Here is a 23,658-nt window from a genome sequence, read left to right on the forward strand (position 1 = left end):
ATACCTGCAATAATAAACTAAAGTGCACAACCATGGCACCCATTAAAGGTTAGCGCTTTGCATGCAAATAATGATCTATGGACTAATCCTAGTCACTGTGGGCATCCCCACGAAGCAAACATGTGGACAAAACATAGAACACAGTTCTTGGTCGACCAAGATCAAGACCGAGATCAATCCTCTTGGTTGTAATTAAGGAGCTTAACCATCAGTCAAAGCACCTTAATTATGGCTAAGTCTCTCCAACCGAGGTTGGCGCATCTTGGTTAATGAAGTTAATGCTCTTCGCATAAGCCAAGTCTCGTTGACCGAAGTCAACACTCTCTCTTCGCCTTGGTTCTTTGGCTAACCGTGGTTAACCATCTTGGTCGAAGCCGAGTCTCCCTAACGGGGGTTAGGCTTACTTAATCGAGGTTAAGCATCTATGCGCGAAGTCAAGACTTTAACCAAATGAAAGTGACTCTTTGAACATAATTAAATAAATGAAGAACTTGTTAATTATGATCAATAAATGGTCAACTTATCCTTTGACTTTGGAATATTTACAGCTTGGTGACATGTCGTGTCCAACAAAGTGATCGGCCTCCACTGTCTTAAGTCAACTCTGTCTCCCCTTTTCGGGATCAAACATATCCATCCTCGACTCAAAGAGTGTGGTAGAGAGCCTGTGGCCTAGTCGAAGAGGGGTGCAAATGTGCTTCCAAAAACACCTAAAGAAAGCCGGTGTAAAACCATCCTCTCCAGAGCACTTTTTCGAGGGTAGGGACTTGAGGGCCTCTAAGAGCTCCTCATCTGTGAAAGGCATCCCTAGCTGTCTGCTCATGCTCAAAGACACTATTGTTGGGATGTGGGCCCAAACAACCTCCCCGTTGCAAGCTGTTGGGTGTAAAGGCCCTTCGCTTTACTTCCCGTGTATATATTTTACTTGTACATGTGACCGCACCCGTGTGGGTGTAAGTGTACCGTACCCTAAAACATAAATACATTCTTTCATTCTTTGTGTGTGCCACATTGGTACACACCCAACTCAAGTCTCTACTCTCTCTCTGCACTCTCTACTGCTGAACACACTCCATTCTCGCTGCGCACACCACCTGGGCATTTTCGCTTCCCTTCAAACTGGTATCAGAGCTGCGGCTAAGGTGTGCGCTCTTCTCGGAGCCTGTGCGAGACATCGCCAGCCCTTCGCTCGCGAGAAATCAGGAAGTCGTCATCTCTGTTGGTTAGGCGGCAGCACGCGCAAGACAGGTGACAGCTTCCAGGTCTCGTCTTGTGCAGGCGAGAGTGTTCCAGGTTCGTTTTTGCTTCGACAATCACCAGACAGGTCGTCACATTTCAGGCAAGTGTGCTGGACAGACAAGCAACAGAAGTCAACGGCAGCAGGCGCAGGTCCTATTCTGCCCGGACAGGCCAAGTCGTCATTTTTCATATCAGCGTATGCAGGCGACAAGTCTTCCACGTCACGTTTCAGCACAGGCGGACACGTTCCCAGCAGCGCAGTCACGTTTTGTGACGTCGGCAGGTCACGGCAGAAGCACAGTTCTCAGATTTGTGCAGATTTATGCACAGAAATTTGGGGCTTTTCCAGATTTAGTGCTGTTCATGCATAATACAGACATTTGCATCAAAAATTGCAGACATTGTGCGCGTCTAAATTGGGGATTTCGCCAAATTTGGTGAAATTTTGCTCTTTTGAGTAAAATTTCTCGACATTGGACCCATAAAATTTGGGGCTTTTGCTGTATTGGTGAAACTCTGCTCAGCTAAGTCAGATTAGCTGACATTCGTGCACACTTGGACCCGGAATATTTGGGGCTTTTGCAAAATTTTATGAAATTTTGCTGAATTTGCCTGTTTAATGCTCTCGGGAACATGTATTAATGCAATTGGGGCAGATTTATTGCAGAAAATTTGGGGCTTTTCACATCGGTGATGTATTCTGAGCCGATTGGTGCTTTGATAGTGGAATTACAGCAAATTCACTGCTGAGTGGGAGAAATTTGGACTTGGGATGTATCAAATGTTGTGAAAAGGCAGCTTCTCTTGGTACATGTATTGCTGAATGCTCATTGTGCAGTGAAACAGTGGCACATACAGCACTCGGGTTATTGCATTTGTGCATTACGGTGATGTATTATTGAAGTGGGAGCTGTCTTGTATGCATATGTATCAGATTTGGTTTGTGTATATGCTGTAATCAGCCCTTGGGACTGAAATTGCAGCAAAATATATGCTTCTTGGGCACATTTTGAAGTGCAAGTTTGTGTATTTGCCGTTATATACAGCAACCTTGCTATTGGCTGATTGTATTCAGCATTTTATTGCAGAAATTTATTGCTGAAAATGGCTGGAAGTGCATCCACTGCTGACACAAAGAATCTTTTTGAGATTCGCAAGTTTGATGGCAATGGCTTTGATCTTTGGAAAGATCGTATGCAAGGCGTACTTTTTCTGAAGGATTGTGAAGATGCTTTGGCAGAACAAAAACCTGTTGGTTTGTCAGATGAGGATTGGGCTAAAATGAATAAAAAGGCCATTACTTACATCAAAATGGCAGTTACTGATGATATCTTGGTTGATATCAAGGGACTCAACAGCGCATATGCAGTTTGGGAAAAACTCAAGGCTACGTATGAGAATACGACTCCTGTCAATCAGGTTCATCTCATGCGAAAGCTGGTCAACTTGAAGCTTGATGAGTCTAAGCCCGCCTCAAAGCATTTGACTGCATTTACTGGTATTTTGAGTCAGTTACAGGATGCAGGCTTGCCAGCTTTTGATCCTAAGCTAAAGGCTATCTTCTTGCTCATGACTTTGCCAGATTCATGGGAAGCATTGGTTGTGTCATTGAGCAACAACCCCAACTTGACATTTGATGGTGTGCGAGGTTCTATCCTCAATGAGGAGATTAGACGCAAGTCTAGTGGGGAAAACAGTGGATCAGCCTATAATGTTAGAGGACGGACTGAAAAGAAGTCAAATGCTGCAAATAAGCATAAAAATCGCAGCAAAAGCAAGGAAAAACAGCAAGATGTCACTTGCTATCAGTGTGGACGCAAAGGGCATAAAAAGCCCGATTGCAGGTACTATAAAAAGGAGCAAGAACGCAAGAAGCAGGCTAATGCAAAAGGCAAAAAGAATGAGAAGGATGTCAACTCTACCCCTAAAGAAACAGAGAAGGCAAATATGGTATCTAGTGTTGTCATTGAGGAGATAGAAGAAGATAAAGATGCCGATTTGCTGATTGCATCTGCAGATCCACATGCTATGGCAGTGGAAGACATGTATATCACTAAAAGGGATGTGATCGATGCCTTGTTGTCTGCTCATGATGGTCTGTCACAATCGTGGATTGTTGACAGTGGTGCTTCATTTCATGTAACTCCATCTTTGGAGTGTTTTTCTTCTTATGCAGCAGGTAACCTTGGGAAAGTTTACCTAGGGAATAACCATGAATGTGATATTGAAGGAGTGGGCACCATACACTTGGCTCTTGAAAATGGCCAAGAATTGATTCTTCATGATGTTAGGTATGTACCTGGCATTAAGAAGAGCTTGCTTTCTGTTGGGCAGTTAGACAACAGGGGCTACTTTACTACTTGTGGTGGTGGAATGTGGAAAATACAGAAAGGATCCATGCTGGTCACTAGAGGTGGTAAAAAGGGAACTCTGTATTATCTTCACTGCAAGGCACTTCCTGGAAAGTTTGTTGCAGTTGCAGAAGTGTAGTCACACATGGAGCTATGGCACAAGCGTCTTGGACACATGAGCCAAAAGGGTTTGGATACACTTTCTTCACTTGGAAGAGTTGATGTAAAAAACTCAAAGCTTGACTTTTGTGATGACTGTGTCTTTGGAAAACATGTAAAGAGTTCATACTCTCATGGAGCCTCTAGGAAGGCATGTATCTTGGACTTAGTCCATTCCGATGTATGTACCATGCCAATAAAAACTCATAGTGGTTTTCGTTATTTTGTGTCTTTTATTGATGACCACTCTAAAAAGCTATGGGTTTATTTGCTTAAGCAGAAAAGTGAGGCATTGGATGCTTTTAAAAGGTTTTATGCATTTGTTAGCACTCAAAAGGGCTTAAAACTGAAATGCATAAGAACAGACAATGGGGGAGAGTATGTATCTAAACAATTTAATAGTTTTTGTGATGAAAATGGGATTAAACGGGAGCTTACAGCCCCTTATAATCCGTCATCTAATGGTGTAGCTGAGCGAATGAATCGCACTCTATGTGAGAAGATTCGGTGCATGCTGTCCACAGCTAATCTCCCGCAATTGTTTTGGGGAGAGGCACTTAAAACCGCGGTGCATATTTGTAACCGATCTCCACATTATGCACTTGATAGTGGCATCCCTGAAGAGGTTTGGTCTGGCAAACCTGCTTCATATGACCACTTAAGGGTCTTTGGCTGCGAATGCTACGTACATGTGCCTGTTGATAGCAGAACCAAACTTGACATGATCCCTCAGAGGCATCTTCATGGGTTATGGAGATGATGGTGAAATGGGTTATAGAGTTTGGGTTCCAAGCATGAAAAAGGTGCTACGCAGCCGAGATGTGGTATTTACTGAATCAAAGCTGCTGAAAAATGCCACATCTAGTGATGTAGACAAAAGGAAAATGAAATTTCAGCATGACCAGTCACATGAACAGCCATCAGCCACTGAAAATTCAGCTCCATTTGATGCTGGTTATGATAATCAGCGTGTCATTATTGAGCCAGATGCAAATGGGCAGCAAAGGGATGCTGAAAATCAGTTTGAACAACAAAATCAGCATGCTGAAAATGAATTACAGCAGCCTGAAAATGTATTACAGCAACCTGAAAATGCAGTTCAACAGCCAAATCATGAGGTCATTGACATTCCTTTGGATGTAGATCCATTGCCTGATAACATAGATCATTGGGTGAGAAGGTCTACACGTGTCAGGAGACCTATACGAAGGTTTGATCCCTCTTTGGACTGCATTTTACTCACAGATGAGGGTGAGCCTCTCACATATAAAGAGGCATTGTCATGTGAGTTAAAGAAAAAGTGGGAGCAAGCTATGCAGGAAGAAATGAAGTCATTGTATCAGAATGATACTTGGGATTTGGTTTCATTGCCCAAAGATAGGAAAGCTATTCCTAACAAGTGGGTCTACAAAATCAAATGTGTGGATGGCAAACCCAAATACAAAGCCAGGCTTGTGGCTAAGGGTTATGCACAGAAAGAGGGGATTGACTTTCAGGAAGTCTTTTCACCTGTTGTCAAAATGACCACTCTTCGTGTATTGTTTGCTATTGTAGCATCTATGGATCTTGAGCTTGATCAAATGGATGTTAGAACTGCATTCCTGCATGGTGATTTAGAAGAAGAGTTGTATATGCAACAGCCAGAGGGCTTTGTTATGCCAGGAAAGGAGCATTTGGTGTGCAAGCTTAAGAGAAGCTTGTATGGTTTAAAACAGGCTCCTAGACAGTGGTATAAGAAATTTGATGCCTTCATGCTCTCACATGGGTTTAAAAGAAGCAATGCAGATCACTGCTTATACACAAAGAAGGCTGATGATGGAAGCCTTATTATCCTTGTGCTTTATGTGGACGATATGCTTATTGCTGGTAAGCATAAGAGCCAGGTTAATGCATTAAAAAGACAGCTGAATTCAGCCTTTTCCATGAAGGACTTGGGTGCAGCTGAACATATTTTGGGCATGCGTGTGACGAGAGATAGAGAGCAGAAGCTCTTATTTCTCTCACAAGAAAAGTACATCAGCAAAGTACTTGATCGTTTCTCTATGGCAGATGCTAAGCCACTTGGTGTTCCATTACCACCATACCTTAAGCTCAGCAAAGCAGATTGCCCAAAAGATGACAAGGCAGCCAGCTCTATGAAGGGTGTTCCTTATGCTTCAGCTTGTGGGTCACTCATGTATGCTATGGTTGCCACTAGACCTGACATTGCTCATGCAGTGGGAGTTGTAAGCAGGTTTATGTCAAATCCTGGCAAAGCACATTGGGAGGCAGTGAAATGTATCTTCCGGTACCTTAAAGGCACACAAAGAAAATGTATTTGTTATGGAAAGGGTACATTAGATCTGCAGGGATATTGTGATGCGGACATGGCAGGTGACTTGGATACTCGCAAGTCTACTAGCGGGTACGTATTTACCTTGACTGGTGGGGCAGTTTCTTGGTGCTCTAGATTGCAAAAGATAGTAGCACTTTCTACCACTGAGGCTGAATATATTTCAGCCACTGAAGCTTCGAAAGAAGATGTTTGTCTTGGTCGCTTGGTCAAGGATTTTGGGCTGCCCACCAAAACACCTATACTTGGATGTGATAGCCAGAGTGCTATATGCTTGGCTAAGAATGACATGTTTCATGCACGTACCAAACATATTGATGTACGGTACCACTTTATCAGACAGGTTCTCGATGATGGTCTTGTCACACTGACTAAGATCAAAACACAAGATAACCCTGCAGATGCTCTCACAAAGAGTCTTGCAAAGGCTCAGCATGAGCATTGCATTCGACTAGTGGGAGTTGGTTAAAGGTTCGCTCATGACCTTTAAGTGGGAGGTTGTTGGGTGTAAAGACCCTTCGCTTTACTTCCCGTGTATATATTTTACTTGTACATGTGACCACACCCGTGTGGGTGTAAGTGTACCGTACCCTAAAACATAAATACATTCTTTCATTCTTTGTGTGTGCCACATTGGTACACACCCAACTCAAGTCTCTACTCTCTCTCTGCACTCTCTACTGCTGAACACACTCCATTCTCGCTGCGCACACCACCTGGGCATTTTCGCTCCCCTTCACAAGCACCGGGGGGACTTCTCCCTCATCTTGAAACAAACTCCTCTAGAAATCCGTGGTCATCTCGAGAATCTCCTGGGGGTCCAAGTGCATGTGACCCCCTGCATCTTTAGTCTTTGCAAGTGCGTCCCCGCTGACCTGAGTCCTGTGGTGTGAAAGAGCTACTTGGTTATCCTATCAACCTACTGCACCGTCCAGCTCATGGGGAAGAGGCTTGGGAGAACAAGGCTCACTTATGAGTAGGATCCTGCACCACCACGTTGGACTTCTGCGATTTCAAGGGGGTTTAGAAGGGGATTAGACCGCATGTGTGTGTCGTCGTACCAAAGGCATGACAAGTTCCACGCCTATCTTGAGGGCCCATTGCATCATGAAAGAAACCTCTTCCCCCATTCAGGCCCCAGGTGGATTATACCCATTGCAAAGCCTATGCCCAGCCTCTTCATGGAGAAACCAAGCTGGAAAGTGGTAGAGTCATCATGGTTGATCCAAGGTTAATCCTCTGAGGGCCAATCCATTCCTCCAACATGCGGTACATCTACTCGTTCATCATACAATCGAACAAAGTGGGGTCCACGTCTCCTTTCCTGTGGAGGCAAGATTGAACCCCCAAAAAGTGCGATCGCGAGAGCCAACCACTCCAATTGAGCCTCCCTTTGTGGGGTTGCAAAACCATAACTATCATCTCCAGGGCAAGGGGATACTTGTCTGGTCTCGCCAAGTAGTTCCGTGGTCCGATCCTCTAGAATTCCCTCACCAAGGGTTACACAAGTCGGGGCTTCAGGTTTGGAAGCTGGGAGAACGGGCCGCCTGAGGATGTCTTCTGCGAGGAAGCATGAAGATGAGAGGGGGAGGATTGTGGCTGTGATGAGGAGGCTGCAACCTCAGGGGAGGGGGGGACTCGGCCACGCCCTTTCTTGGGGGCTTCAAGTCAGGGTCAAGAAAGAGGGGGAGGGGGGCGTCAGAAGGAGGAAGAAGCAGCCGTCACTGTTCTTCTATATTGCATTGCAAGATTACCGCCCTTTGCAAAAAACTTTGCAAGTGGGAATGGGGATTCTCACCCTCTCGTCCCATGTATTTTTTAAATTTGATCCTTTTTTTTGTCCCCCTCATTGTTGTTGCATTCATTCCTAGACTTGGTGGTGTTCTTTCAAACAAATCCATTATTGCTGGTTGTGCTATTACTTTTCCCTTGCTTTAGTTCGGTAGGGATCTACTTCCTAATTCTTGTCAGAATTTGGTTGATTCTCCTTGAGAGATGGAATCTTGACTTTTTTGGTCTTTTAGTCCTTACTCTCTTGGTCTTGGCATCGTTTTCGATCTTAAACTGCTCAGTTTGCCCACTTTCCTCTTGGGTTTGAGTCATCTAGAGTCCACTAACTTGAACATCCAATCTAGCTATCCATTCTCTCCTCTACTTATATCTTTGTCATTGACGAGCTCTTGTATCCTCTAGTCTGACATTCATTGCAACTTGGTTAGTTTTGCTTGTTCCTATCCTACTTCATTGGCTCATCCAGTGCAGAGCATTTCATTCCCCAAGTGGATCGCCAAGTGTTAACTAAGAATAGTGATCAACTTGCCGATTCATTTGTCTGGTCTTGCGTTCGTTATTTGCCTTGATTATGGGCTCTGTGATGTAGTGTTGTTTCCATACTACTAAATGCAGCGGTCGCTCGATGGAAAGAGTGTACTAATAGATGGTTGCAATGAGTAGACAATGCAAGTAAAGGAAAGCACTTTGTCGAGACGAATGGAATGAGAGAGAAAGCTTCTTTGTTTGCTTAGTGATATTCTGCAGAAAGTTGACAACCGTTCATTCACCGAACTTACTACACCCACTAATCACAACAGCAAAGTGGAGGACCCTTCCTCTAGCTCATCCACTCCATTTTATACAACTCTTTCGGATAGGGCATGGCAAGTACCACCCCTCCGCATTTACATTCAATTGTATCCACCCATCAATGGGGTAGGTACCTTTCAGGCTAGCACCAAAATCCCTTGTATCAAGGTGCCCCTTGCCACTCCGCTCGGTGTTACAGCTCAATGGTCTCATTCAAGCTTAGTCCATATGATGTTGACTTGTGTGAATAGGTTTCTTCTCTTGGACCAATGCTTCACTAGCACCCTTTGTTCGGCTTCGTCTGTTGAAACTCTTCATTCAGGGGGTTCAACAAATGGATTTAGGGCAAGCCACAATTTTAGAAGGTAAGGCAAAAGTCGTATGTACTTGACTACTTCATGTATATTTTAGTCTCTCAAAATTGAAGTATGACTCCAAGGAGGCCTAGTCTCCCATAATTAGAGAGCGTCTCCAAGGGGACGGTTTAGAATAAGAGGCATGGCCTTTTGGCCCTTGGCTAATTCAGCCAGTCTTGGTGAATTGGGTAATTGGTAGATCTACCATGATTTTAGATTGAACATGGTTATCATCATTTGATATTAGAAGTAAAGACCTCGACATCTTGGGGTTTTGATCTGTTAAATAATCATTGTGATGTTATAGCAGTTACCCTTATGATCAAGAGATTTAATCCAAGAAAAGTAGTGCTATTTGTGGGAAAAGATTGACTTTGAAAAAATGTAGACTATTTGTGATACCACTTCTAAAGTTAAGAGTCAAATGTCAAAAATAATGGGAGCTTGGCTTAGCGAAGGGCTCAGTTTACAGGTGTTTTAGGTGATTGATTCCCTAGAGGCCATATCACATGTGGGCCTTAGGAGTAGGAGGTTGGAGGCGAGGGCATGTGGTATGGGATGCATGACTTGACCCTCAGTTGTTCTATCTTTCTTGTGGTCTAGACCTCAGGCTCAGAGTACCTAGAATTGATGGTTGGGTAGTGAGCAGGCAGCTCTCCTCTTTATGGTTGGTTCTTAATCAAGCACATCCTCTATTGTTGGATTCTAGTGGTGTGAGTCATGTGCAGACCGTGCAGACCCTAGTAGGACATGGTTAAGTTGTGGATCAACGAGATCACCCCTACCTCGAGTCTTTGGGCTTAAACAAGCAAACTTGTTGTTTTGAGCTCTTTGAAATGAGAGGCTACTCACACCTTTCTAATCATGGATGACAAAGGCTTCAAAATTTTGCATTAGGAGCCCCTTCATCACACTTTTTGTGCCTTTTGACTATTTCAACGGGAAAACCACACAAGACCTACCTATGGCCTTTTGTTATCTCATTCCACCTCAGGCTCACCCCTTTTAGTGCCCCAAATATTGCAAACTGGTTGCATTGAAAAGCATATTTGTCCCTTTAAACTTTTATTTTATCAAAATACTCCACCATACAAGTACTCAATTTACCATTTAGTGCATATTTGCACTATATTTCTCCTTGATTTTAATTCCATCTTCCCAAAGCACATATTTGTGCGTTCTTGTCCCGTAATTGTAATGTCTCCTTAATGGGGACGAGCATTTTTCGAGCGAAATCTTCGGAGCGTCCAAGCGAAGGGAAAAAAAAAAGCTTCCTAACTATGCAAAGATATGGCAAAAATGGATCGGAAGAAAGCATAGTTTCACTTAGAAATATGCAAATTATTATAGCAATGCCTATTTTATACACAAATCTTTATGTGAATCTTTGAGAATGGTGAGAACATAATGGGATGGCTTTTGAAGAAACCCACATGTAGAGTAGACTTCTCTATGAAAATTCCCTTATGATTCTTCTTACAACTTTTACTTAATAGGGAGTGACATTGAAAAACTCTCTCAACCTATCTTCATGAAAGGGTTTCTCCAAAGAAAACTCATTGAAGCAAGCCATCAAGGTAGTTTCGCCAGCGAAACCCCTTTGAAGTAGGTCTTCCAAGGTAGTTTCGTTGGCGAAACTACCTTGGATAACACTTTTAAAAGTGACATAACTTTCACATCCAATGTCCAAATATAGTCATTCAACCACTCAAATTGATCGGAAAACCCCATTTGAGCACATCTATGGGGTTATATTTTGGGAAATCTTTCATATATAGTGTTAAATATTATGTGTATTTTATGAGAGTGACATATAAGCCCAAGTTAATACTTATTTATAGTAATTTAAACTTCTTTAGAAACATGTCCATTAATATCTTGTTATTTATGCTATAAAAACACTAGAAAGATATTGCCATATGATATAAATGTGTTTAATAAGTAATTATATATGTACAATATTATTACATTGAGAGTGATTATGAGGGATGTTTCTTAAAGGAATTATTTTTCAAAACTTTTTTTAGGTAATAACAGGGGTACAAAGGGATGTCTATGAATAAGAAAATTTATGTTATGTAAGAATGAATGAGTGACTAGTGTGTATATTTTTATGATAAAGGGATGTAGTTCTAGTGAAAATAAAAGTGTAAAAAACATGTTTCCTAAAGAAATACAATTTTTAAAATCTCTTGAAAAACACGCTTGGATAAACCTACTCATAGGTTTTTGCTCATAAAATTGATGCATCCTCTCCTTAATGATGGTATTGCTTGATGCATGAACCATTAATAGGCGCCTTAAGCAATCTCTCTCTATAGCAGGTCACATGCACACTTCTTATGGCGCTGTTTGGTTGGGGCTATACCGGTGGGATCTTTCTTGGCCTCTAGGCGCATTGCTTCCTCGTCTTGCCCCAATTTCTCTCATGCAAGAGAGATTGTCTTGCATTTGCTTTGGACCTGTCCTTTTGCACTGGATTTCTTTTTCAGATTGATGACAAGGCTTCTCGCTCGTTTTCCTTCCACTTCCTTTGGGAAGCAGTTTTGGTTGTTGGGAAGATATGCTTCTATTCTGGAGTATGATCTTTTTTTCTCTTGGTGTCGATATTGGGCTCTTTGGTCATTGTATCGTGCTCGTACCATTCGACTGTATGAGCACTCTTTAGTGACTGTCTTCCCATATTTTTGCGCTTCTCTACTTCGATCTCTACATGATGCTCATTCCTTTGGAGACCTTCCTCAAGCCCAATTGGAAGTTTTTTATTACTGCTTTTAGTTATGAGTAGTAGCTGTCCCACTCTGGGACAGCTATGAATGTAAATGCTTTCTTAATGCAAAATTTCTTTTACAAAAAAAAAAGTGTGTATGTATTTAGTTACAAGTAGTAGTTGTCCCCCTTTGGGACAGCTACGAATGTGAATGCCTTCTTAATGTAAAATTTCTTTTACCCAAAAAAAATCCTTTCACACACACACATATTATTTATTTATTATATTTATTATCGCACTCCCTTATTCTATAATTTTTTTAAATTTTAAAATAAACAAATAAAAACGAAATAATTAAAAATAATGATATTAATCATTACCTTATGTTTGCATTGGTGTCTCATTTGTTTCTTATATGTATGTTGGTTAATTTGTGTTTCCTTGTGTTTTTGTCGTTGTTATTGTTGTTGTTGCTCTAGCTGTGCTGTTGTGCTTAAACCTGTCATGAATCTGGGAATCCACAAGGTGCTTCTCCTCCTCTCTCTAAAGGAGGATAGGCAGTCTGAGTCTCACTGCCTTCTTTTGAAGGACTGCCTGTCTCCTCTCTAACACTACCCAGTGATAAAGGTTGCTAGAGAGCTAAATGGCCAAGGCTAGGGAGCCGTTTCTATCAGTAAAGTCTGTTGTTGTGCCAAATATCCATATATAGATAGAAGTGGGATCTTGACTTTGGCAAATGATGTTGTTTGTACCAAGCCTCTGATGAGAACGAAAATGGGGAGGTGATCAGACGTAGTGGTGCTTGCTAAGATGAAAGTGCAATCTCATTGATATGGAAGTGGTCAGTCCTCGCATGAATCATCCCTATGAGTCTTCTGTTCGACCAAGCGTTTTGGATGCTATCTTTGCCTCTGATCTTATAGATAATATTCTCCCATGCTGCTTTCTCAGAGCAATAGTCTAGAGCTAGTTTGGACATTGAGGGGGGGTATTGAAAAATCAATGCTTCGCCCTCTAGACATCCACTTGATTTAGATGGTCATTTGTAAGGCCACCATATGAGCTTGAGCAGTAGTGTAGGTGGTGTTAGGATGAAATAGCATCATGGATAAGCCTTCATTGATCAAGATGGATAGACAAGATGATGGACATCAATCAAGGCTATGTGATTAAACTTTCCTACTTTCAAATATGTGGATGTTAGTGGAGAATGTTGACTTCTATCAAGCGTGTAACTAGAGGTGTAGTTTCAACTCATGGACCTATTGTCCAATTGGCCCAGTGACTCATTCAAGTTAGGTGGTCTTATAAAAAATTGAGCTAGGTTCCGTGACCAAGTGACTAGTGGGTACCAGTGGATAATCACAACTTCACTCACAATTCTTTCCGAGCGTCTAAACATAAGAGTCCCTAGATAGTTGAGATAGCACACCTCAATGTAAGTCTAGATTTGAGATGTGAGCCAGTTTTGAGAATTGACGAAGAAGAAACAGAATCATAAGGTGGCAGAAGAGAGTAGGGGTTGTAGACTAATGCCATATGCAGGTATGACCTCACAATATTTTCTTCAGCATTAGACATTGTTTAATCATGCACAATTGCATGAATGTATAGGTATTCCTTTTATAGGGTGATTTAGGAGTTAGGGTCACCCACTTTCCTCTGTTAGTAGGTCCCTATGTAAATTTCACATTTCATATATGTTCTAACACTGTGATTTGTAGAGTTAATGCCTAACTGATCAAGACATCAACAAATGAAGCCCTTCAGAATCTACTAAGGTATTGTCCAACTTTTGGGAGGCTATATAGTTTTGGGCCAGCTTACTTAGACAAATAAGATTGGGAAGCCCAAAGAAGCCTTGGGGTCAATTTCATCTATGGCATCTCTAGCTTTATTGTGGATCCCCCCTCTAGCATCTTCCATGGGACCCAAGAAGTGGAAATGGATTGAGATGTGACTACTCCCTACACGACATTCCTCTTCTTTCAATACACAATCCAGAATGCCAGACGAGACCAGCTCTAGTGATTACACAACATACCCACCCGAAAGAGCACACTAGGAGTCCATTGGTCTCACTCGCTCCTACAACCTTGCTTCTAGAGACGACTTTGGAGTTCCTACTGGAAGAGGTAGATTTTCATGTTCTTCTGGATCTTCTAGCACGGTGGATTCTTGGTCAACACCTAGAGACATACCTTTGGAGTAGATTTCAAGTTTCCATGTTCTACTGGCTCTTCCAGCATGGTACACCTAGAAAAAAATCTTTGGAGTAGATCCTAGATGCCGAAGATGTGTGTGTGTGTGTGTGTGCGTGCGTGTAGCCCCAATCTAACTTCAATTTCAAAGTTGAAGATTTGAACTATGTTTTTATATACAAGAGAATCCAAAGGGGAAAATGTGAAGGTATTGTCTTCCAATGTTTTCCAAATATTCTTCCATTTATTTTTTTTGAGGGTACATCATCTTTGATTCTATGAACTATAGCTTTACAAAAAGCATCTTTGGTTACATCTTATAAAAAATTTGCAACTTGTCCCCATCAATATAATTGCTGAAAGCTTTTTTTTTTAAAATCTAAGAGAGTCAATATAAGCATCGGTATATGAATATACCCACATTTATACAAACAGTTCTATAGATAATTATTGTAATGTTGCATTTGGGGATGCAGAGAGGCCAGAGGATCTGGCAGGACATTGTACTCCCACTCGGCAAGATGTCGAGAGGCACCCTTTACATCACTTGGGGATTTGTGGCTCAGGTGACACTAGCCATCCCTCAAATTTTTTATAAGGGGAATACTCAGATAGGAATAGGGGATCTCCCAACTTATCCATCTAGATGCAATCTCGTCCTCCTTGCACAGACATAAGCCCCCTCCCATTGACTCGACTTGTCAATTTCATCACATGATAGATTTGGACATCCAGAGGCATAGAGGCCCTAGATGGGACTCATACCTTTGCCTTCCAATCGCTCACAATGATTTGGCTAGATACCATACATACCCCTCATGGCCACTTGGAGCAGATTCTAGGGTTCCTCATGTGCAACAATTGCTAGGTTCATTCTTCACACTCACAACCACTAGAACTTCTTGGCACTTTCACTCTGTGGATTGGTTATGCCATCCTCATTTCATGTCTACTTGATGTATTGAGGGTTTTCACAGGGTTTATCTTGATTTCATGTATTATGGCCCTACTTAATAGAATCTCATTTTCTTGCAAAACATAAAATAAAAATCAAGCATACTACTAAGAGAGAATCGAAGCTATAGAATTCCACCATTTTAAGTTCGAATACCGAACATTTGTTGAGGCCTTTTTACCACAAATCAACCAATGATGAGCCTTTAGGCTTGTTGCCAACTATGGCTAATAGGAATTCAAATAAAGCACCCTAGATGCTCCTCTAGATAGGATTTGTGGTGTTCATACCACCCATAAAGGGTGTGAAATCTAGCTTAGGGCATCTATCTAGTGTCGTTGGTACTGACATTTCATTCATGTCAAAAAGTCAAATATTAACAAGATTTTAACTCATGAAATCAATGATGTGAGCCTTGTAAAACAAAGAGATTTGCATCTAATTTGGCCTTGTTCATGCTAAATGCTTGAAAGAAGTTAAGTTATCTATCGTGGTATACCATGATTTTGGCTTTTCTAGTAAATCTTGCAAACCTTTTGTTCTGCACAAAGTCAGTTGGCTGCTCCATATAGCCTCCTCATCCAAATCTCCATTCAAGAAGGTAGATTTGACACAAGGGCCATGCGAGCTGTGCAGCCGTTGTTAGCAGTGTGCTATAATGGTAGGCTTTGCACTTGGGGAAAGTGCTTTTGTACAATCTACTCCCTCTTCTTGAGAGTACCCATTGGCAGCCTAGTCCTGCCTTGTTATACTTGTCAATGGATCCATCCGCTTTGACTTTATTTTGTACACCCACCTGCATCCTACCACATTCTTTCTATGGAATGTCACCAACTTCTCAAGTGTTATTTTTGACAATGGCATCCATTTCCAGTTTGATGCATTGGGTAAAGATATGAGCTTCATCATTACCCATTACATGTATCATGAGGGCTCTATTTGCACTCTCCTTGGGCTGCTAAAGTCTGGCTAGTTGCCTCTGGTTACCCTCATGAATGCCCTGCAATTTGGCATCCTTGAGAGAGTAAGGCCAGCAGCCCTTCCACACTTCTCTGACCGCCATCAGCCTCCTCCTACATTGCCTCATACCAACCCATAAAGAAACTCTATTGGACATTACCAATATATGTTACTTAGCCTTCGCTATGTCCTGTTCGCTTGCATCCCACAAAACCCCTTAACAATCTTTCTTTCACAACCTGGTTTAACCCAGTGTAACCAATTATATACATGACATTAAACCCAATCCGAGTCCATATTACATACTCATGAATGTAACAATCGACACATAGGAAGTATCCCAACGTTGCAGACAAGGCACCAAGGCACATCCCTGTTTGATTGATTTGGTAACAAGAATACTTCTATTGGAGTGCGTTCATCATCTAGATAGGACATGAGAGTTCAAAGCTCTATGAAGATTTTGAATTTCATGAGCTCGTATTGTAAGAGAATATGTGTTAAAGGCAATTTTTTGCTGTGAGAAACTTCAATTACTTTCATGTGAGTTGTCACTATCCAAACACTGATTAAACTGGTAAATGATGGGGTCTTTCCTTACACTGCTTAACCCATACTTTGTCTTGGAATAGGATGGGAGGAGTGACAATTGTGCAAAAAGGAGAAGCGGATCATATCAGTGATGGTGTCTCAGGTTTCACTCCACTTGTCTGGTTGCTTGTCCCCTTCTGAGTTTATAATGTTTAGGGGGCTTTTCACTTGCCATTGTGTTTTTCCTAGTTGACCTTCACTTTGTGATGTAGCTTTTAAGCTCTTTTGGTTGCACAACCCTTCCGCTAAGAGGTTCCATTCATAGTTTCCCTTCATAATCCCACAAAAGGAAATTTAATGCCTGAAACCTGTTGCTGCTGACTTTTCCCTATTATTTGTTGTGGTTACAGTATTCTCATCTGATTTTTCCGGGTCACCTCGTCGATGTGGTGGCCAAGGAGATGTACTATCTGGAAGGTACAAGCATTATTGTGTGATCCTGTTTCTGTTGTCTTATGACTGTCCTATGCTGGATTCAGGTTATTTATGGTTGGATGTGTGAGAGGGGTGGGAGTGAAGGCCATTAGTGATGAACATAATTTATAGAAGGGGCCTTGCTCTAGTGGTAAATCTTCTAGTATATGTGGTTTTTGGAAGTCTTACTCCATATACCTTATGCATTCAGTATTGGAGTCTTCATGGCATGGGCACACGATTTCTATGGGAGAAGTGAACGTAATGATGCAAAAATGCTCGTTGAGGAAAGGTTTGTCTCACTTTATCCATGGGGTGTTTATTTAAATATCGGTATTTTGTCCATTGTTAAAAGAGCTTAGCACCTTGTTGGTGTCAGGCTCTCAAAAAATCCAACAATAGTTGCTGCTGTAGCTGGCTCTCTTATTGTCCGAAAATCTGCTTCAGAAGCATTTAGGCAGAACAAACGCAGCATGGTGACCACGGATATCATCGAATATCTTGGAAACAGGTTAGAATTTATTTGCCTTATTGTATGCAATCTTAACTTTTGAAGGACAGTTGGATATAATTGTTGGTCTCTTTTCCTATTTTTCTCTATGTTTAAAGATACATAATAGGCGTTGATGCACCTTTGAAAAAGTTTCAACACTAGGGTTCCCCAGCATGATTTCTGAATGCTGCTACACGTTAGCTCAATCCCATTTGTTTTTCTGGAAGTGATGGTAGCCATGTTAAGAGAGCAACATATTATAACAGCTTGTGCATGTGATTATTGTGGGACCCATTGTCGTTGGGTGGTGTTGTATATTTCATCACCTTCGTAGATGATAATCCGAACACAACGAGCATTTGCATAATTTGTCCTGTTCCAATAAAGAAAATTTATCATTTTTTGGTATGCTAGTCCCTCTGCTACTCTTCACTATGTCCACCTATATCTGAAACGATAAGATTTCATCCTGTTTTTTAAAAACAAAATTCGTCACTCTTTAGGAGGCTAGTTTTTTTAAGGACCAGATGGTTATCGACTCCATGAAGAAAAAAAACCCTTTCATCGGACAATTCTTGAATGTGCATTCTTCTGGGGAACAAATCCTCTTGGGATCATGCTTTCATCCTAGGAGTGATGGAATGATTTGTGAAGCAAATGGGCGCAAGAAGAGGGAGAAATAAGTCAGTTTTCATTCATAAAGCTTTCACCTGATTTTAGAGTGCATCACACACATTTATGGGATTTCATTAATCAGTTTCACATTCTGCCCTTAGCTATTTGTTTCATATGGGTTTTTTGCAATTTGATGAGATGATTGCATTGGAAGTAGATATTTGTTTTGGGATTGCATGTTAAACATAAGTAGCCACTAGCTATGTTGTTTGTGGTTGTATTTTATTGAAAAACTCACGAAACTCGCAAAATGTCAAAACCCATGGAAAAGTTAGCCCCACTTAAGTCTAAGAACAAAATTCCTTTTGATGCCAAAAGTGCAAAAGTATGCCTTCGAATGGAGGAGGGCCTTGGAAAATGCCCTAGAGAGGGATTTGGAGAAATTGTGCTTAAGAAAGTGGTATAAAAGGTTGGGCAAAGTCCAAAGGTTGGAATCACTTTTTTGAGCACTTTTTCAAAGTGACGTGGAGGAAAGAGGAGGAAATTGGGAAGAGAGAGAGAAAGGGGGGTGGTACCTTAAAGTTCCCTTTAAAAAATTGTAGGGTATATTTGTGGAAAACGCACTGCCACCCTTAGTCTTCTCTTTGTGCTCTCTACTTTGCCGCCTTTCATCTCCACACATTCTTGGCTCCTTGCATAACCCGAGCTGTTGTTGCTTTTAGCTCCAAGCCTCCTTCATCTTCCGTTCAAGCCTCTGCTCTTCAACTCCTCTCCTCTGCCTTCTACACTCCAAGCTCCTCCTTACTTCTTCATGCTTAGCAACTCTGACTCCTCTCAAGGCACCACTCATCAAGCTCTTCTTGCACCACCCAGCCATCACCTTGCCTTCTTCTTGGCTTTTAGCTGCATCTCAATGCCTCTTTCAACCTCTGCTCCAAGGTTCAGTACTCTTCAGCTCAGTCTCTACGCTTCAAGCTTCATCTGTCATGACTTCTACTTGGGGGCCACCACACAAACCTCCTAGAACTCTTTCAGTGTCTGCACACTATCTCTCTTGTGTGGTTTGTGCACAGCTCTCTTGACATAGATCTAGGCTTATTCTTGACTGCTTGAGCTCCTTCCAAGTCCTTCAACTCGTCTCTCGACACTCTTCCTTCCAAACTCACTCTGGCACAGCATGTACATGAGTTTTTGTGAAAAGAGAGACACAAAACAAGATTAGCCTAGACCTATGTCGATTTTGAAGTTTTTGGAAATCCGAGATGCTGTGGCAGTGCAATTTTGCTAGTCCAACACATTCTATTTGCTCATTATACTGATAAGCTGCCCTAGCTGATGTGACCACTACTTGGTCCAAAATAGCATCAAAAGTGAGAAAAACCAAGCATGCACTTCTAACACTCAGCCTTACTGCTTAATTTTATGTTCTGCAACCTAGCATATCTTTGCAAACAATGTCAGAAACCTGCTGATTTGTGGTGCAAAAAATGGGATCCCTTCCCTATTCTACCACATTTCCTAATGCAAGAAACCTCTGTGTGGTCCTAGCATGGAACACATGATTTTTTGTAAAGGCATATACGCGGTCTGCTGTCACAAAGGGCAATTGTACTTTCCATCTGTGGCATCCCAATCTCCATGAGTAGAAGCATCTACCAATTGAGAGCGACATTGGGTCTCTTGTACCCAACCTCAACGTACAATAAATCATTTGTCTGTCGCATTCTGCTGCACCAGGTTATTGCTCATGTACCACGCTGAAATGTCACATGTAGTAAACCCCATCTCATGTGTTGACCCTGCCCAAGTCGCATTAGTAATTCCATGTCATAAGTTGCATCATCATAGACTGTTGGCTTATCCCTACATTCCATGGTTCCTGTAAAAGCCTCCTCAGGTTGACAACCCTGTTAGGTGCTCTATTCTAGAGAGACACCGGCATATTAACAGCCTCAGCTAGAAACAGTTTTGGGGCATTGAACTTTTGAGCTTAGCTCTAGTGTACTTCAATATGATCACGTTCTTCCTCTCAGCCACGGCCCACACCATTTTGCCGAGCTGTATATGCTGTAGTATTCTGTGTTTTAAACCCCCACTGCCTGCACAATATTCAATAACCAGCTGAGATTCGTATTCATCACCAGTCTTAATTCTCCTGCCTATCTAACTCCCCATGTGTGCCTTGATACAAGTTAAATAATAGAGGGAATCAGACTTGTGGCATCATGTACATCCAAGTCTTTTCTTTATTTGCCCTCCCCTGCTCGCCTTGGCCTCCTAATGTGTTTGCCCTGCTCTCCTCTTATTGTTTCTAGTGTGGACCTTGCTTTCCGTTGTCCATATCCCCCAACCCCCCTCCTTGTTGTCTTGAGGGGCCTACCACTCCTTTTCCTCTCTCCCCAAGCATTGCTCCACGCGTCCCCTTTTGTCCTGCCTCCGTTTTGTTCTTCCTTTCCATGGTGCCCTTTTTTTGGGAGTAAATTTTGCAAATTTTGGGTTAGAGGGTTTGCATGGGGCCTATTAAATGCATGAAGGGGATCCACGTCCCCAGTAATTCCCCATCCCTGATTAATGCCCCCCAACCCCTTCACCCCTCCCCTCTCCTTCCTTTCACCCCTCCCCTCTCCTGCCTTTTACGCCTCCCTTCTCCCGCTTTTCATGCCTGTCTACCTTCACTCCCTTTTGTCCCATGTACCCTCTCCTTCGAATTGAACCCTCTCATTTTTCCCTTTCAAAAATAAATAAATGATTTTAGTTGTTTGAGCTACTTTATATTATCCTCTACCGTGGTAATAGTGGATTTCTACCTTGTTGTTTTGGCAAAAATGATGTGTTGTTTCCCTATCTTCATAATTATTTCCATTTCTCTGGTGTCTTATGGATTGTATGTTTGAGTTTTTGTGACTCGTATTCCTTTTCCCTCCATTTTTCCCGCTTGGGTATATCTATGAAAAATGCTCATTTTGGCATGCCCTAAGAATCAATATAACAAGAGGCTACTTAGTTGATGCATATCATTAAAAGAACAAGGTTTTGTGGATGTTTCTGCAGCATGGAAGAATTGTTCCCAGCTTGAGATACTTCAAGGTTGTTGGGCTGGATGCTGTTGCTCTCCTCCATCATTTCGCATGCCGACGAAATTGTATAGTCTATGCAAATGGAAGACACTTTGAAACCAAGCATGAGGAATAATCATGTGTGTGAGCTGCTTTGCAAGGCATGTCCCTTGGAGAACACCACAAGTTTTCTTTCTATTGTTAAATATGAGATTTTGAATGTAAAAATCATGTTTGCAAAGTAAATAGAGGTTTAGATTATCTTTCAGCTTGGGTATGAGTATGCCTCTCTTTGATGGTTCGTTTGAATTTTTTAAGTGATTCAGCCTTTTTTTTTTAGAATTATTAAAATTAATTGCAGTTGTTTTCACCAAGGGGACAAGCATCTCCAGCCACATTGTTTGAATTAGTTGGAATTCTATGCTGTGTCTGTCAAACAGAATACTGAACAGAAAAAAATTGGAGAGTGCAATGAGCTTCTCATCAGACTTAACTGCACATGTGTGGTAAGCTTATTTGTAGCAGCATAGATAATTCCAATTTTGATGAAAAATGCCTTGCATACTTGGGCAATTACAGGTCATCTCGAAGTCAGTCAAGGCTCTTTCATTCCTTGTCCACTCAACATTGCAAGAGTATATCAGTAATTCCTAGTGAAGGTTCTTGAGACACTTTCACCTGCTGGTATCAGGCCATCAAGCAACAGAAGAAAGCTTGTGCTTGCATGGATGCATGTCTGCATGCACTTGCATGTGAGGTGAGTGTCCGTGGTCTTGCATTTGTGTGCGTATGTGTTGGTGGTGTGTACTGTGAGTAGCCTCGGCACCATGACTCATGGAAGTTCAATTCGTCCTATATACAAGTGAGGAGCTACTAGATGAGGAAAGGAGAGGGTGAAGAGGAGGAGGGTATTACACAAGGAGAGGGGGAAGAAACACGGTGCCAAGCAAAAGGGGAGGGAAGGAGAATATGAAGAAAGGCGGGAGAGGTGATGGTGAAGAGTGTGGAGGCATCTAATAATGAGAGAGACTGTGGGAGAGGTATGGGGTGTGTATGCAGATCCTTCTCCACTGACATGGCTTCCTTTTATAGCCAATATGACATCACTTAAGAGGTCTCCCACATGCTCAAGGTGGGGAGGGCATCTTCCATGTGAGCATAACAATTCAGTTCCTTCATTGGGTTCAACAGCCCACATATATCAAGGCCCAATACTATGTCAAGATTGGGTGACTCACATGCATGGACCTTTCCCTAATAGAAAAATGCACATAAAACATCTATGATGACAATTGGAGGGTTGATACAAAGATGCTTGCATCTCATCCTACTTTCTCCATTCTGTAATTAGTTATCCTATGGACTATGCATACCACTCTAGTTAATGCACACATGGGACAATCCACACGGAACGGTTGGCATAAGATTGGCATAAGAGGGACCCGTACTTTCCTATTCTATATTGTTCCTTCTACATACGAAAGACGGCGGGAGCGGTTTTGCAAGGCGTGGCTTGCAAGCATCTTCTACACCCTTTTCACAAGGGATATCTGTTGGGTGTATAGACCTCCACCCCTGGGTTCTCCAAGAAACGGGTTGGTTATTTCTAACAGTCAGTTGTTTTTCTTCCTTAGCTCCTTTTGGCAACTTAGTTGTACGATGTTTTTCAAGCATCAAGAGAAGCTTCCTTTTTTTGGTTAAAAAGAACATGTTGCACACATTTGTATTAAATGCAATAACATTAGTCATTTTTCACCGATTACTTTTTCTCCCTACAAGTAGAATGTGTAGCATTTCCATGCCACCTGGGTCAATTCCCTAAGCTCTTGAAGATGCTTCCCTACATTTGGATCATCTTGCCTAGTGAACTCGTAATAGGCTGCCATTTCACACTACCTACATGGCTCCTCGTGGATTGCTAGAGCCTTAACTAGGCTGCCACAAGAGTTGTCCAACTCCTCAAAGACCATCCAAGATAAGTGTTTCACACTAGCATCTGCACTTCCTACATATACTACTTGACTGAAATCCATACCAAAAAGCATCTGCATTCCACTTGCTGGGCTACAATTGACCATAACCTCTACTTTCCCAACAAACTTAGTTTATATGAGTTTACATGATAGAACTCAAACTAATGGTGGCCGCCTTCTAGTTCAAAAAGCATCTGCATTCCACTTGCTAGGCTACAATTGATCATAACCTCTACTTTCCCAACAAACTTAGTTTATATGAGTTTACATGATAGAACTCAAACTGATGGTGGCTACTTTGAAAAGGATTGTCATCGTCAAACACAATATGTGATATCAATGTCCTATCCCCATGTCCTCCAATTAAATGCACAATGACAATTTGATGATACACATTCATGACTAGAAGGGTTACAAAACCCATATGCTAACAACCTTCATTATACCAATCCGCTAGCTCCATGAAGTTGGCCAATTGACCTTGATAATAGTTATTAAGTGCTAGATTATTTGACCCTTTCCTAGTATGAAAATGCGCACACAGAAATCTATTCGGCCAAGTGGAGGATTAGTACAAAGATGCTTGCTACCTCATCCTACTTACCCCATTCTATAATATTACCTTATGGACTATGCACACTCGCCCCAGTTAATGCACAAATAGGTCCAT

The 23,658-nt window shown here is 41.8% G+C and overlaps 1 protein-coding gene across 2 annotated transcripts in view; it reads left to right on the plus strand.

Moving 5' to 3' along the window:
* LOC147894233 (pfkB-like carbohydrate kinase family protein) overlaps positions 1-21,387 on the plus strand; it is an 83,809-nt gene extending 62,422 nt beyond the window's left edge. The window contains exons 8-12 of one of the 2 annotated variants that reach the window (XM_087384783.1): positions 16,479-16,540; positions 16,788-16,854; positions 17,063-17,143; positions 17,231-17,362; positions 21,011-21,387. In XM_087384783.1, the coding sequence (XP_087240909.1) occupies positions 16,479-16,540; positions 16,788-16,854; positions 17,063-17,143; positions 17,231-17,362; positions 21,011-21,035 (367 nt within the window). In that variant the 3' untranslated portion in view covers positions 21,036-21,387. The remainder of the gene's footprint in view (positions 1-16,478; positions 16,541-16,787; positions 16,855-17,062; positions 17,144-17,230; positions 17,363-21,010) is intronic. The other variant, XM_087384784.1, reaches the window with a different exon arrangement.
* Positions 21,388-23,658: the final 2,271 nt, after the last annotated feature.

This window comes from Dipteris shenzhenensis, chromosome 14 (genome assembly GCF_047967505.1).
Source record: "Dipteris shenzhenensis isolate YYH24624 ecotype China chromosome 14, Dip_SZ_1.0, whole genome shotgun sequence".
Taxonomy (NCBI): Eukaryota; Viridiplantae; Streptophyta; class Polypodiopsida; order Gleicheniales; family Dipteridaceae; genus Dipteris; species Dipteris shenzhenensis.